This window comes from Pholcus phalangioides, unplaced genomic scaffold (assembly GCF_987345545.1).
Source record: "Pholcus phalangioides strain wild (caught in Gottingen) unplaced genomic scaffold, Ppha-v1.0 ptg000015l_1, whole genome shotgun sequence".
Classification (NCBI taxonomy): domain Eukaryota; kingdom Metazoa; phylum Arthropoda; class Arachnida; order Araneae; family Pholcidae; genus Pholcus; species Pholcus phalangioides.
This window is the reverse complement of record NW_028301608.1, coordinates 109,403,708-109,421,082: the sequence shown is the minus strand read 5'-3', so window position 1 is coordinate 109,421,082 and position 17,375 is coordinate 109,403,708. Positions and strand designations below refer to the sequence as shown.

Below are 17,375 nucleotides of genomic sequence, written 5' to 3'. Positions count from 1 at the left end.
TATTAAACTTCATGCAGAAAACCACAATGCATACAAGAACGTATTCCGAAAGAATTCAGAACCAAACCCAGTTGGGTGTTGGGGGAGGGGGCGAATGTTCGCATTATTTCTGAATTATTATCCTTCGCTCTATGAGCGTATTGAACATCAACGTGCCAGAAAAGGGTTGAACGAACGCGGAAACACAAGAGAAACTTTTATTTGATATATATCACCAAATCCTCAAACATTTACTGGGAAGAATAGGAACCACCACCACCAGCAGGACAGTGATCGTTTCTCTGATGATGAGAGTGGGTGGTGAACTCTCGGAGCATATACACAGGGAGCATTACCACCATCTACCGGACAATATGAAACTCTTGGAATAGCAGGAACATAACATAAGAGTGGTAAGAATGGGAGGATTCACATTCATTTTTTTATTTTATCCCCCCCTCCCCAGGAAGTAAAGAAATAATATGTTGAATTATATGCAGGGAAGAAAAATAATATATATAAAAGAAAGCCTCATGGGATAGTGAAAGTGATTCTACGCTAATGGAAACGATGACCGCGTGCAGTAAGGTGTTTGCCCTTATGCATCGACCTTTAAACTTCAAGTGGGGAAGTCTTTTCAACCATTATTATTATATCATAGATAGGATTCTATAACATTCTTTTATCATGTTATTTGCAGGGAAATCAGATGAAACAGGTTCCCCTCTTCTAGGGCCCTAACCAAACAATTAAAGACGGGAAGGGACGAATAAAAATTAAGGTTTTAAGGCACTTTTCTATATTTCGAAATCACGCGATCTACCCACCCCGCTGTATTCTCTCCGAAATGAATAAACATTTTGCTCTTCTCACTTGCATGTCTAAGCGAAATTTACTAGGGACGAGACTTTTTGGAAACCGCAAATAGCGTTCGCTTACGTTATAATAGCGACATTTGAAAACGTCGGCGAGATGACAGAGGATTCAATGGGGGGGGGGGAAATATTATTAATTACTACAGGAGAGAAATTCCCTTCCTTATGTTGTATCGTTCGTGGCAGAACAAAAGAATTCACTCACGCTTTAACGACGTAAGCTTGCGGGAATAATACGCGCTAATGCAGGGGAGTCGGTCTTCTCACATTTTTAATTGTACGTGTCACACACATCATTTGATTTGTCTACTGAAGTCGAATAAAAAAAAAATCAGAGCAATTCAGTATCTGTAGGGCCCCGATTATCTGAGCTGATATAGACCGGACCTACCGAAACATCGGATGATCTGGACCTAAATATTTTGGCATTAAATGGGGTGGAAATTACGTAAAAGTTACTTTTAATTACTGCATAGTGCAATAAAATAATCAAATGAATATAGTAAAGTTACAGGAAATACGTATTTGCAGTTTGCGAAATTTCGAGGTATGTATGTTACCGGCAAAGTATGAAATCCGTCACTCTATACATGCCTGATCGTTTCACAGGTGAAGTACGAAATACCGGTTTTATTCTGTACTTTACCTAGACATTCTACACATAATGACGCTAGCCGATCGGGCAAAAGTATGAAATTCTTTATTTATAAAACAAACATTGGCGAAATCTTCATTAAATAATCCGCAGGATGCCAAATGCGCCAAATAAAATACGAGATTTTTGTTAAATTATAAATTTCAGTAAATATTTTTAGTGGATAAGCCACATGATACGCTTTTTTTAACCCAGGAAATGTTTCCCTGTGGCTCTCGTGAGAAAAAATCTATTGAAATTTAACCAAAGTCTCTTATTTTATTAGGTGCATTTGGCATCCAGCGGCTTATCTGCTGAAAATTTCGTCAGTCTGTTTTATAGATTGAGAATTTCATACTTTGCCTGATTGTCTTTCGTCATTATATAGGATGCCTGGGCAAAGTATATAATAAAACCGATATTTCATACTTTGCCTGAAATGACCAAGCATTGCATATTATGCCTAGGCATTCTATAGAATGACGGATTTCATACTTTGCCTGTAACAAATATTTAAAATTAACAACTTGGAAAAAAAGTTGCTTTAAAAAATAGTTTCCTAATGTCTTTTGTCATCTCGAACGCACTTGAATTCTTGAGGAAGCACCAAGGTGCTCGCGAGCAATAGACTTGAGATGTCTGTCTAGTCAAGAGAGTATTCTAAATTTATTTTTCTAACGACCTCCTCGGAAAAATTAAATTCTCGTCGCCCCCGACCCATAATATCTCATGTCGTATCTGTAGCTTCTACCGCTTGCTGGTCGTTCAGTGCTTTTCCAAAGGGGCGATATCCCTCTTTTTTGAGAGTGAAACCTTAACAACCCGTGGAGTTCTTTTACTCGCTGAAGCATACATACTCTGAACGAGTTCGTCACGACGGTAAGCATGTTATTTTATTGCACCAAATTTTTGAAATGAATTTATGAAATGTACCTCGGATAACTCGAATCTCGGTAAATCGAGGCTCTGATCCTCGGAGTTCTACTGTAGTTAAAAGCGTCGGGGATCGAAGCAGAACAGAAAATTTACCTACTAGCAAGTTCAGTGATCATCGGAATCACTCCCTCTTTCAGAGTGAGCAGAGGACGATGTACTGAAAAAAAGGTAGAAAACTTGAATCATTAACAAGGGTTTTTTTTTTACTTGGAAACTGACAACACGTGAATACTGTACATACAAACAGGTAAAAAAAATCTAACTCGCTTGAATCGGACATCCTTTCACTTTTCTCAAGTGTAAACCGCTCCGCTTAGCGAGACCAGAAAATTACTGAGCCGTTCAGGCAGCAGATTTCGGGACCAAAACCACCGGATATCGTTTCTTGCACGTTAGGGGCCTTTACCGACAGACGGCTGTGGTTAAGTACAAGGGAGGAGTTGTAGTAGGTAGATACAAAAAAAAAGTTGTCATTCCATAAAGGTAAGGAGCGAGGAAAAAAACCTTTCTATTTTCGGTCGACAGAAAGTGTCCAGAGCAGAACAAAAAAGAACAAACGATCGTGAGAAATACAGATGACATAAAAAAATGTTGAAGGGAAAATAGAATTTTTTTTTATGGGAGGCTGGAATTTAGCGACCTTCTCAGAGGGCATTTCGCTAACACTGACCCCGAATCGTTAATAAGGAGCTGAAATAACAATCGAAGCACACAGAGCTTTGGCATAAAAAATGTGTGCAAATGAAAAATTTTATTCAAGAAAAAAAAAGGTGTCGTCCAGGGGTTGTGACAATTCATTAGCTAATCATTTTTCTCATAAATCGATAATCCCAAGTTATGTGAAAACAAAAAAATTTCACAGGCGATTTTTTCAGACATTACAGTCGGCCCTTGCGGATTTCATATTCACTGTCTCTTTCTCAGTTTTCTGGAAAACACCGTTGCAGTGTTGCTAATTCTCGTACTACTACTTCACCAAACACCAACTCTGGACATATCGCTATGTTGCAATTCACTGCCATTAGTGAGATGGGTTGGAAGTGAAGGCGCTGTCTATCGGTGGTCGCCTCGAGTTCGTTAGGGAAAATATCTTATCTATATCCTCCCTTGGGTTCGAACCCGGGACCCTGACAACAACCTTCATGATGACAGACGAGCATCTTACCACCATGCCACTCGGGCACATGAAAACTTAATTCTCGTACTGGAACAAAATACAAATTGCATGTGTTAAGTAAAAATTTAAAAAAACCATTTTTTCCTAAAGCTTTTTTTTTAGTGTTTCTGTAAATGTCTGTGAAAGACTGCACTTTAAATGTTTCTGAAAGTGGAAAACTTGAGTGAAAAAAATCGAAAGATCGAAAATGAATAGCGTCTCGTTGCTGTGATTTCCCGTTATTAAATCATAAACGATCTACAATCTGATATATCAAGAAAAAGTACTTGAAATTCGATCGGCCGTTGCTGTAACTACGCCTGCTACAACATCGCCCTGTTGTAGCACACGCGTCTAACGTAGAAAATGATGCTTTTCTACTGGTGGAATAAAAGTTATGCAAATTAATTTACTTGCATACTATAATCATCATTATTAAACCGTCTGCAAATCCTATGCTATTTTGTTGCCAAGCTATTTTGATACATGGGGAAAAATATGTAATAAAGCACCACTTTTTCACCTGGTGGTCAAGAATTGAAGTATTTTTATTTCATAAATCCCTTTCCCATTTTCAAATTAAATATCCTGAAAATTTGTCTGTGCTCAGATGAGTAGTTTTGGAGAAAACTCCACGGAGTACTTGAACTTTTATGCATAAACACCCCGTATGTCATCAACCGACAATAAACATCGCTGGGGGGGGGGGCGGCACCTATATAAGTTTTTCACACCTATCAATCCTACCTACCCCCTTTTCGAGATTTTTTTTTTCTTCTTCTCATCGCATTTCTTGGATACGATATCAGTATCGTCTGGATTCTCTTGGTCCCTTTCAATATTTCGGATTTTTTGTCTCCAAGTTTTTCTAGTGAGTACTAGCCACAGTGATGGGACTAAAACAGATCATTGTAGAAACTCCCATCTTTTAGAGAGATGATGTCACTCTCTTATATAAGTTGTTCATTACAAAGTGTAGAAGAAACAGTGGTGGTTAGCTGAAGTTGGTTTTCTGTAGTTTCCAACTTCGAGGAGCGAATGCGAGCCGATCTCCACATTTGAAAAGTCTCGCCGCGAGAGTAGCAGACCTACAACGGTAAGAATTTATGATCATCGCACTTCACTCAAGATTTGAGAAAGATGGCAGCACTAAAAATTCAGAAGGCACTAAATACCCACTCAGACTGTTTGTTACACATGCACTCTCTCTCTCTTCCGGTACAACTCACTCGGTAGTATAAGTTGAGGGATATTTTATTATCAGTGAGAAATAACCAAAATTTAGGAGGATTACTTGAAGACTATTTTCACATACCAACGAAATTTCGAGGAGTGAAATTGAATTTTCATGCATGAATCACGCGTCTAGATGTGTATTGGTGAGCACTGATACTGACACTGCTCAGGCCAATGTAGCGCCCGTTCTGGTGGACATATTCCATTGAAACATCGTATGGGGAAAAAAGGAAAATTAAATAAAAAAGCGCTACTTTTTCACCTGGTGGTCAAAAACTGAACCATTTTTTAATTGCATGAATCTATCTCATGGTCTCCTTAAGATATTCTGAAAATCTGACTGTAATCGGATGAGTAACTTTTCAGAAAAACTACTCCCTGCACATAGCACTGAGAAGAAGGTACCTCCGTTTCCACACATGATTATTTACACAAAATTTGTGAAACAATTACTTTGAAACGGATGGCTGTATGGATTCTTCACATGGAAAAAACAGCTTCATAAACAGAGACGCGCGTCACCATCATCATCAACTAACATCAGAACTAATTTTGGGAATATAAAAGATAAGAGGAAACAAAGATGAGTGATTCAAAACAGGTTATTCATTTTGGAAAACTTGGTACTTCTTCACGCTTCGGCTGATCAGAATGAAACACTCCTCAAGACCTTCGTCTCTTAGTTGTGTATTGTAGTACAAAATAAAACACCTCAGACTTCAGAAATAAACCGCTTATGATTTTCTTTGAAAAAATATCAAGATGACCTTACGGAAGAAGGAAGATTATCTTTCAATATAAGTACCTCACTACATAACGCAAACAAAACGGCTGTTGCGATCGATGAACATTGATAAAGGTTATTTGTGCGACGATACCTTCTTGAATGGTGAATTCTTACAAAAAAAAACAAAACTCGCCCTTGAAAATTCTGACCTTCGCCGAGTGTCTCAATGAAAACATGCACACTTCCGGTCGTTCGATAAATATTAAAAGCTGGTGATTAATTGATGAGAATATTACACATTGGCTAATCTTAATTAAAAAAAATAAAGACGAGGCGAATGTAAAAATGAGAGGATAATTATTTTCTATTATTCTTCCGATTTTAGAGTTTTCGAGCATCGGGATTACTTTTGGATACGAGTGAATGAGAGGTAGGTGCAACGAACCATGTGCTAACTAAATGGCTCGACGAAAGCCGAATAAATCACTTTCGAACGATCACGCAGTGGGATCAAACAAATCAAAATGAGTTCGAGGGGAATTTTTAAACGGGAAAAGTCTAATCGATTCACCCACGAACAACATCAATTAAATGAGAGAAACCGAGGGAGTAAATAATAATTTACAAATAAATGTTTGCTGCTAGTAGGCAAAAAGAAAAAAGACGAAAAATAGAGGACTGGGGGAAAAAATAACCTCAACTCGTTACGCACCATCACATTAAATGCACTCTTCAGTAGGAGGTTTCGAAACATGCATAATGTTGATTATGATATAAATTTAAATCAAAAGCATTTCAGTGGAAAAAAGAGAGAATGTATTATATATATATATATATATTAATGTTGATGGCATGTTCTCCTGAGCATACACAGCCGCTTTAAAAGAAAATTCTACTAAACATACACGAAATTGCCATGCACATATTAGAGCACGTGAGGCGGCTTTTTCAGCCCAATACATCGAGGAGATAGACATTCTCTGGATATTATGCCGAGGTTATAGTGCCGGACTCGTGATGCGAGGATCCGGGTTCGAACCCCACAGTGGTGGTCGGCTGAAGTTGGTTTTCTGTGGTTCCCAACTTCAAGGCGCAAATGCGAGCCGATCTCCCCATTAAAAAGTCTCGCCACAGAGAGCAACAGTCCTACAACGGTAAATCATTCAACCATAACACTTCACTCATAGTTAGAAAAACTGGGGGCAGATGACAGCACTACACATAACAAGCATTACACAGAAACAAACTTTACATCAGGTTGCACTACACGTACACGCACATTCCCGCATGTACCGATTCGTTGGGGGTTCGTCGGGGGGTTCCGCGGGGGGGGGTGCATGTGTGGTGTAGCAGTAGTAGGTAGGGCCTCCAAAAAAATGGCTCGGGGATCCATGATGTTCTTAAGTCAGCCACCTCGTTGGGCAATTTGCCTGTTGTGGCGTTGTATTTGTATTTATTTGTATTTGTATTTGTAAACTCGGAAAGAAAAGCCATCTGGTCTCCACCGAAAATAAAACCCAGTTCCCTTTGTCAACCGGACAAGTAGTGCTGTACCATATATGCCACTGGAGAGACACGAACTCACTCACTCTATGTACCGTTGCACCGGGGGGGGGGGCATTTGCTGAAGTTAAAGGAGGCAACTAATGCCTCTACTTCAGCGCGTCATGCCCCGAATGAGTGATATCAGGAAAGCAGGGTCGTTGTCCCCAGTTGTGTACATGGAGTGGCGCAGTGGTAAGATGATCGTCTTCCACTATGAAGGTTACCGTCAAGGCTCCAAAGGTTCGAATCCAGGCATGAACATCAGAAACAAATTCTTTACCTATCGAGCCTGGGGCGACCACTGATAGATGGCACCTTCCTTTTCCACCAAACTCTACTGGGTGGAAATTGCCGTATGGCGATATATAACCGGATTTGGCGTGTGGTAAAGTAGTGGTCTGTTCCAGACTAGGGCCGGAAGAGATCCCAGCAACGGGATATGTCAGGCGGCAGAGGTCTGGCACCAGTTCATTTAGTGGTGTAGTTGCCCGGTTTGTAACAGAACCTGAGTTCGATTCCCAGCAGCGACCAGATGACTTTTCTTTCGGAATTGGCCGGCCTCAGCATATTAGCCAGAAAAAAAACCATTTCCTTAATACTTGAGCACGTTACAAAAATTAAAAAAAAAAGAATTCATTGAAATATATTATTATTCACAACTGATTTTTTTCTTTGAAAGTCACATTTCTCCTAATTGCAAATTTAAATCTCAAAATATCTAAAAAAATGCACGATCTCACAGATTTCTTGATTTTTTTCATGACAGAGAATTTTATATTGAACAAATTCCAATATAAATGTTTTGGAAATTACTTGAATCAAATGGCTAATAATTTCTTTGAATTTTTCCACATATAAATAAAGAAATAAGATAGTAGTTGATAAAGGGGGGGGGGAGCATTTTGATATTCCGTCAACTAACTTCCATGTAACATGTAACAGCATGCTGTGTACATGGAATCACCATTCATAGACCGCCACTAAAATGAAGAGACAGGGATTGCGAGAAGGCAGGACAGGAATAATAAAGTCACGAAACGAATACTTCCCGAGACAATGACCCATGGGTAAGAGAAGAGAGAGAGAGAGCGCGCCACGATCGAATAAAAATTAAGTTCGGCCAAGACTGATTGGAAGTTGTGGAGACGAAAAAAAAAGTATTACGAGAGGGGAGAAAGTTAAAAGGTTGTATATTACATCATGTCTCAACATCGAGTGTTCGATATGAATTCGCCTCCGGGAGGTTATTAATTTGTAATCGGAAACCTTCCTCAGTCATTTAATTCAAATGCGTACGCGTAATTCATATTCCGCTGACATACGAACGAAAAACCAGAGAACAGATATTTTTTTCTAATTGGAAGACAGGGAATGTTATACAAACAGCTGAAATTTACGTTAACTGTTTCGTATAATGTTGACTAAAAAGAGTATTTTATGGGGGGAAAACCCTTCAAAAATTCCCTTAAAGATCATGCAGACTACGGAGTATTTCGGTGAAAAATAGTCTATTTTTTCGGATGAAAGACAATTGGAGTTGATGTAAGATGTGAACCGCCATCGAAGATTCGCTAATAATAAGGTTTCTGAAAATTCATACGAAAAAAGGTTTTATCCTAGACAAGGAGAAAAAACCAAATAACCAATGTGGTAAGACTGAAAAGGGAACGTTGAAGTTTCAGCAGCAATTCTGAATTTCCTGAAGCAGATCGAAATTTTCGTATGCGTGTTTTCCGGTATCCTCGATTCCAACGATGGCTACTCTGCACATTCCGGCACGTAATGTTTGCTTGGACGGGACAGTGATTCGGATAAATGCACAAGTTTGCTCTTAACGGAAAGCTTTCTACTGCAGTGTTTCCTGTTCGAACTAACCAATGGAAATAATCCAAGTCTTCTTGCGCTGAGGTATAGCGAGCGTACATGCGTGCAATCAACCCGCAGAGCAGTATAAGCCCGCTTTCTACAATTATATCGTGAAAATACGTGGTTTCTCAAGTGTTGGGGCGTTAACTGCGTGAAACTATCCCGATTGCTCGTAGTATATTGGCATGCGCATGGCTAATTCGAAGCATATATTTGTTTTCAGGCAGCGCAACTCACTGTAATTCAATTCTAAGGTCAAGTTATCTTTTAATTCATTTTTTTTGCCGAAGCTTGAAAACTTTAAGCGTTCAATGACGTTGACTGATTGTGATTATCCCACAAAGAAAAAAAAAGTCACTTAATGGAAGGAACTTCTTTATATCGGTGATATGAGATAAATCACGGAAGAGACTAAATGGGCTCGATACGGCCAGTGATATGTCTACAATGGACAGAAAACCATAGTAAAATTTGAAGATTGGCCGCGAGATTTTCACCTACACTTTCACCAGCCGGTAAAGTTCTATACGTCCACACCCAACATTTCCACATAAAATACCTCCTTTTTTTAAGATGAAGAAGAGAGTAAAAAAAAGGGAGGGGGTTAAGAAGGTGTTATTAGCGAGCCATTATCTGGTGAGTGAACTTGACACGTACATGGTGAAAGTGTTTTTTATGCAAAGCGAAGATGAGAGAAAGGGGAAAAAAATTCCAACCGCAAAAAGAGAAGGTGTTTGCCCTCAAAGTGATTTTTATAGGAGGTGGAAAATCCAATCAAACCAGAGGACGTCAAGAAACATACTGGGCACTCGGACGAAGAACGTCAAGTCACGTTTTGGACCTCCAGTCTCGACATCGAAACATATAAATAAATAAAAGCTTTGGGTAATCAGAAATACCAAGCGATATCCTCTTTCTTACTATCTCGTAAATTTATGATCTTATTTTGGAAACTTTTTCCGGAATGGGCAGCCCAATAGCTATTTCTATTGAAAGTGAAGAAGAGAAGACGCAAACTTCCGATAACAGAAGCTCATTTTTCAAAAGGACGAAGAACGAAAACGCATCGAAATAGAAATAGAATATTCTTTTGAAAAATTTCATTCATAAATAAATATCAATATAGTTTTTATTGCCAATCGTCAAACTGGCATTTATGAATTCATTTTTTTTTTCGTTGTAGGTCACAATAACTACGTTTGAAGAATCGCTCTTGTTATTTAACCCAACATTATGCTGATCGACAACAGTTTGTCATCGATCTGTCGGACGGTCGTGTTAATAACGACGCTAGCACATCTCCTGCTGCTGGTCAGCGGTCAGTGCCCGTGGTCCAGGGAGCTAGTCGACCTACACACGGACTGCGTTTGTGCCTACAGTAACAGTCAGAGGCTTTCGATACAATGCAGTCCAGTAAATTTCACAAAACTCATGGACACTCTGAGGTCGTCCGTGAAGGGGATCCCGATCGATTTGCTGTACGTGAACAACAGCACGGTGGAGATTCTTGGGAACAACACTTTCGAGGACCTACACGTGCAGAGCCTACACGTTTCCAGGAGTAAGATCAGGGAGATCGATGACGAAGCCTTCGCTGGACTCGAAGAATCGTTGACCAGTCTCAACCTGCAGGACAACTTACTAAGAGGGGTTCCTGATGGTGCGATAAAGAGGTTGACGTCCCTTCAACTTCTGGATTTATCCCAGAACCATATCAAAGATATACCGGATGACGCCTTCAAAGGTAAGAATTTGTCATGGAATTCATGTTAAAAAAGGTGGGATTTTCGTACTTCACCGAAATTCTTATGGAGAAGTGGCTTTCTTGCACATGATGTTTAGTTCCGTAAGAAATATTTCACGCACGTAATAATAAATATTAATAATAATGAAAGCACGTCAGTTATCATAATCTCTCTAATTTCCTTAATTTCCATATAATCTTCGCTCATACAGGTCTACCACTGACAACGCTCAAGTTATCAGACAACCAAGTGAATATATCGGACGGTGCATTTTTGGGCCTGGAGGGGACGCTCAAGAACTTGAACCTTCAAGCTGCAGGACTCACGCAACTACCCAAAGCTATACAAAAGCTAAGGGCGCTAGCCTTCGTTGATCTAGCGCAGAACAAAATTGAAGAGGTGGAACCTGCATTCATGTCAGAGATGCAATCCCTAACGGCCCTCAACCTGGAGAGAAATAGGATATCAGAATTGGGCGAAAAAACTTTCCAAGGGGTAAATGCAACATTGAGTTCTCTGTCACTTCTTAATAATGCTCTGGACGCTTACCCGATTGATGCATTGTCTGTGCTCACAGAAGTACGGGTACGTATGCTCCACCTTCATTCAGCTCACTTTTTGCTTTGAAAATTCCATTGTAAATTCAGCGAGTTTTCAGTTTTCTACAAACTGTTAACGAAACTCAATACTTTTTTCTAATATTGAAATATTCTGATGTGAGGAAATACTTAACATTGTCATATGATTCTGCAGGTACTTGATCTGGGCTTCAACAGAATCACAGATCTTCCTAACGAAGCTTTCAAGAACAATAAGTATCTGACACTACTGGCTCTGGATGGAAACCCACTCACTACGATCTCGAAAGATGCTTTCATGCATTTAAACTCATCTCTGAGAGGATTGAGCATAGGAGGTGGGTCCACATTTCATTGTTGACTGGAATGAAATTTCATTTGGTACCAATAAATTAGAACTCTATCTTTCCTTCCCCGAAAAAGTCGATGATTAAACTATGTAGAATTAATAAAAACCGAAAGAACAATCATTTGAAATCAAAATTATTCAAAAAGACACCGAATTGTTATTACTTTACTGTATATAGGATCGTCACTGACGTGTGACTGCCGAATACGCTGGGTGGCAGAATGGATGCGAGATAAGGGCCTTCAGGTGACGAGCCGAGAAAGAAACCCGCAATTCTGTGGTCAGCCTGAACACCTCAGGAGGAGAAGTTTCTTACAGCTTCTGCCACTGGACTTCCGATGCCCGAATGACACGACGTCTTATTCTAGGGCTACTAAAGGCCCAAAGCGACTGGATGACGACTTTGATAGCAGACCAGGAGCTTCCAACATTGTCCGGTCCGAATCAGCAGAAGTGGATACGAAGCTACAAATCCTTACACTGGGAACGGATTCGAGCATCAGCGACTTATCTGCCGGTAATACAACCAGTAACATTTTCTGCTGCAACCAATATTTCAAGTGAAAAATTTAAAAAAAATTGTACTTGATGATTTCTTTCTTAAATATTTTTTTTTTACTTTCCCAAGTAGGACCAAGCACGGACTCTCCGCAGAAAAGTGGAATATCAAGAGTGAGTAGAAAAGAGCAAAGCTCGGCCATCCGCATAAAGCACGCCTTCAAGAGAGATTCAACGCTCGTGATAGAGTGGGATTCGAAGGAGACCCCAAAGGGTTATCAAGTGCTGATCCGAGTCTTCGGACACAGAGACTTCAAGAGGATTATGCCAATACCTCGCGATAAGCGAAAAATCCACATCGAAAACCTACCCTTGAACCAGTGCTTGGTGGTATGCGTCATCGACTATGAGGAAGTCTCTAATATCCAGGTTGAACACATACCGATGAAACAATGTCGAGAACTCAAAGGTAATTTTTTTTTCGTGAAAGTTCCTGAGTTCACATGAGTAAAATATTCACATGACATTCTATATACAATAGAATAGGCAATAGAATTACATTCTATATACAATAATATAATAATGTTCACTAGGTATTTTTGCCTGTTCTGGTTTTATAATTTGTATCCTTGCATAAAAACTTAGTTATTCGTGTTTCTTTAATTATCATTCACAGGAGATGATAGCAGGATCATATCCTTGGATAAAATAGTGATATGTGCATCAGCCGTAATTTGTGTGATTGTCATTATTGGCGCACTCATAATAATCCTGTTTTACCTGCGGAGGAAAGACCCGAGAGACACGACAGCGATAATCGCGGCAACACCAATGCCCGGCGCAATGCCGATCATCAAGACAGAGACCGAATGGGAGACGCTGTCCTGGAACAGCGGTCGCAGCACTCCAAAGCCACCTCCACAACACTGCATAGCCAACGGCACCTACCTAGGAAAACCCGGTGGTTCTACAACTCACAGCTTCGTTTTAAGCGACGCTCACATGCAACACAAAACTCTGCCTTATCCAAAACTAGCCACCACAAATGGGTTCTTGCCGTCGTCTTATTCGACGCACGACAACGAGTCCAGGATCTCTTATTCACACGCATCGAAAATCGGTGGGATCCTAGTGAGACCTGCTGACATCCAGAGGTCCAAATCCTTGACTCGACCAGCCGGATACCATCCGTACGGAAACGGAGGCAACTTTATCCGGAAGAAAAAACACAACAATAACAACAGCAGGGCCAACGGTCGGCTCGCATCAGCGAGTTCGGCCCAATCCTCCACGGAATGCGAGTCCGACTGGAACGGAAGATCCGTCTGGAAAGATGACGCGGACATCTACGTCAGTCAAAATCATGTCCTGTCTAGCAACAAGAAACAGAGCATGAGACGAGTACAGTGAAAATAGTTTTCTACTGCATCCAGTCCAAGTGACAGTATAATTTTTCCCCCTGGTAAGAGGAGACAGCAACTTTCTTGTGCTCATCCTTAAACCTAAAAAAAAACAAGTATGTATGAGCCAGTCCTCTGGTAAGTCATACGCGTGAAGCCAAATTACCACGTTTTTTCGTCTTCATACGAACTTGCCAGATCAGAGAACTTTATGTGCCACTGATCCCGATAAGTTTGAATGAGAAAATATTACGACGACATAAGATCGTTCCATCAAGCTGATGACGAAATATGTGTATGAGTGTTTGTTATAATTTTGTGTGTGTGTGTTGTGATCCTTTGAAAGAATTATTCTACTATATGTTATGATTCAAAAACAATGTTCCACTTGGTTCTAACTGCATCGAAGGACCTCTGTCCAGAGAAAGAAAAGCTAATGAGTTTACGGCCAGTACATTAAAACATACTTAAACAAGACTTTCAATAAATTTCCTTTCCCGAATGCTAGAAACTCGATTATCATCTGTGCTGAAGCAATTGCGCAGCTGAAACTTCACCAGTTTCTCCAGGATCACAATCCTCGAAAAGAAAAGCGTCATTCGATAATCATACAGAGTATTATATGAAAGTACAAAACTTCTGTGACGAATACTAAAATCAGTATTTTGTTGTGCCCATTGTAATTTCAGGAATTCGTTCGATCTCGTTATCACGAAGCCAAAAAAACTTTCCTGCTAGCGTTGATCGCTAATATTTTTGTGTTGTTGCTCGAAGTGTTGGTAATATATTCACGCGTGTTATCTTCCCCCCACCCCGTTTATTGCTAAACAAATAATGTAGTTCCGACGATTGTGTGTGCGAACGAAATGTTAATGAGAAGAGACAGTAACAAGCCGCATTTATCGCTGGACGAGAGGTAAAAACTTACAAGAAATATAAAAAAAGAAAAACCAACATGGATTGAATTTCCAAATACATCTGTTCATTTTGTTGTTGTATCACAAACATACCTCACAGCGCCTGTTGAATTTTGTCAAATTATTGTTTGGTGTGCAATAAAAGAAAACCTTGTGCTTGTGTTAATCAATGACTCTCATTCACATGGATGTTGCATCGCCTCTAATTTTCTCATATAATTTGTATATTATCATGATTACTTTAGGAGCATTCGTTGAAAAAAAAGTCAATCATGACAAGGTTTTTATCTAAAGATTATCGACGAATATTAAATAAACAATCTTCAAGAAGCAAACTTCAGACAGAACCAACTGTGCTTCCATACGATGCCTTGAAAAATATCGCGATAAGACAAAACTTCGCGTAAAACTTAAAATGATACGCATAATATGCTCAAAGGCCGGAAAATACGAGAAAGCATGAACCAAACAAAATACCTTTTCCGTTTTTTCGGTCACGAATCAGAACAGTAGCAGCTGTGAAGATATGGATACGGGACGTTGACTTTTATGTTGATGATATGAGTATTATCTAAAATGCTAATACTTTACACGTGCATATTCATTATTTTTAGAAGCGCGTTTAAACAAATTTATGAGCGTTGAAATTTCTATGGTATTCTAGACAATCCTTTTCCCTCTTATACTTTGTCGAGTCCAAATGAGCGAAAGAGCCCAGTCTTCCTAGATATTCGTAGGGATTTAAAACTCACTATTTTCGCCTCGTTAACTTGATGTTTACTTATATATTCCAATAGACATTTAAACAACATGGAACTGATACCAATGGAATCTCCGGCATCAGACCGCAAAAAGAGCTCATTGAACTTTAGAATATTCAGAGAAATGGTAGAAAAAAAATGTATAAAATTTCATTGTTACATTTTATACTAGTAAATCTCACTAAAAAACTTCCCTCTCCTACTTACGATATTCATTAATTACTGTTCTGTTGTTAAAAGCAAATTCGACTGAACCACGGCTATCTATTTCGGAATTGGATTTTCACAAGTTGTTACGCATAATGACTATGCTGCCACAGCAGCTTTCAAGTGAGTAACGAGGGAGATTGATTTATAAATTGTATTGACGCATTTTGATAGCGTACTTTGAAGTTGAGATTTAACACAATTTATTTTAAAGGAATATTAAAAATTTTAAATATAATAACGTGCGGGTTAATGCGACCGACAGTAAGACCAGTCGTGGCCCAGGCTCTGTCCCAAGAGGGATATAAGCCTTTTACCCACGGGGTTGGACCACGCTAGAGAGTGCGACCGACTGGTCTCCAGACAGTTAAGAGAGTGTGTAAGTATTCTTATCTTTTGTCGCTTGCTGGACTAGGCAGGTGCAAGCGAGAAGCAGGTGCAAGAGTTCGCCACACGCACATTAGGCTATGTGTATCGTTGAGTCACCTCAGTATCAATAGTATCAATCGTTGTACTTTTGTTCAGTATACATTAAAATTCATTTTTCAATATTTGCATGACCAAGTTGACAATTAAAGTTATTCGGAATAACACGATACGATACCTACATTTTTTCAACAAAGTGAAAAACAAATAAATTTATTTTGATTTAAAAAAAATCATACGAAATAGTTCTAGAGGTCCATGTTTGAACATCTAATGCTCAATGACTGCACAGTACAACGGTACCAGTTCCTAAAACTCTCAGACTTTCCCACCTAGGTCAAAATGAATTGGCTTAATATCAGAATGAAAAGTGTCAAACTGCATGAAGTAAACCAAACCTAGGAACACCTATAAATAAGCTGACACAAATTTGCTATTCTTGTATTGTATTCGATTATGCTAGAAAATAATATGGAAACGCTTCAAACAATAACATATTTCATGATAACAATGGCTAATAAGTCAAGGTTTTCAATAACCACTAAGAAAAAACCTGACAAAAAAAAACCTAGTAAACAACAGGACGTTTTGAAGCTTCCAACAAATTTTACACATAAAAAAAAAAAACCCCAACTATCAACGATGTAAAACTCCCATCCGTCAACCTCAAAAGAAGCCACTCCTTGACAAATTCGATACCTTCCATGACAGGATTTTAACCAAATTGCCCATTCTTTGCCCGTGAAGAATAGCGCTTCGCGACTTTTAACCTTCGTCCATGAGAGGAAGCGATGATCGAAAAATTCTCCAAATCAACGCATATAATCGTAAATAAAAAGAATGGATCTACGCTAGAATATTTTTCCTCGGCGCATTCGACACATTAGTCACTCAAAATATCACCAGGTGTACATACCTCTCTGCTATCAAATATACACTCCTTTAAGTGCTGATCTTCTCTTTTAATGAGAAATACCGTGAAAGGGTTAAACGACCTCCAGATTAGCTTATCGGAACCCGATCGGTAAACGATGTCAACATCCTGTAGCCTTTTCCAATAGCCGAAGGTCGTCATTTTTTTTATCTCGATGACGATGGACCTCTTCCGCGGACCGATTGAAATTCTCGTCGTACCTTTCACCACACGGACCATCACAGTTCGGCTCTAATCATATCCGTTTGTCGCCATCGAAGAAAACTCTTGGATATCAGTCGTTTCCTCGGGCAAAAAACAATTCGTCTACTTCTCATTAAATGCGTCTGGCAAATGATAGGTTACTGACACCGCATTGATGAGAGAAGCTACAAGTTTATCGATACACCATACTAACGAATGAGGTAGGGCTAATGACGCGGCCTTGAAGGTCCCCTCGCGTCCTCGAAGAAAGAAAACTAACATCGCACTCCTCATTTTCTTCAGGAATGTTGAATGGAGTGGAATAATTTTGTATACATATATAAAAAAAAACTTGAATCACCATGATTTGTTATCAGTAATAACAGTTGATCCAGAATACCACTTACAAGATTTCTTGAAGCG

At 39.4% G+C, this 17,375-nt stretch overlaps 2 protein-coding genes across 3 annotated transcripts in view; one reads left to right on the top strand and one right to left on the bottom strand.

Annotated features, from left to right (window-relative positions):
- LOC149077550 (uncharacterized) overlaps nt 1-14,607 on the top strand; it is a 49,785-nt gene extending 35,178 nt beyond the window's left edge. Inside the window, exons 2-7 of one of the 2 annotated variants that reach the window (XM_089245111.1) lie at nt 10,138-10,698; nt 10,911-11,284; nt 11,453-11,615; nt 11,805-12,143; nt 12,255-12,593; nt 12,801-14,607. In XM_089245111.1, coding sequence (XP_089101237.1) covers nt 10,188-10,698; nt 10,911-11,284; nt 11,453-11,615; nt 11,805-12,143; nt 12,255-12,593; nt 12,801-13,534 — 2,460 coding nt within the window. In that variant the 5' untranslated portion in view covers nt 10,138-10,187 and the 3' untranslated portion in view covers nt 13,535-14,607. The remainder of the gene's footprint in view (nt 1-10,137; nt 10,699-10,910; nt 11,285-11,452; nt 11,616-11,804; nt 12,144-12,254; nt 12,594-12,800) is intronic. The other variant, XM_089245112.1, reaches the window with a different exon arrangement.
- Nucleotides 1-17,375, bottom strand: part of Rab3GAP1 (RAB3 GTPase activating protein subunit 1) — a 215,056-nt gene that overhangs the window by 163,926 nt on the left and 33,755 nt on the right. The gene's annotated exons all lie outside the window — the stretch shown is intronic.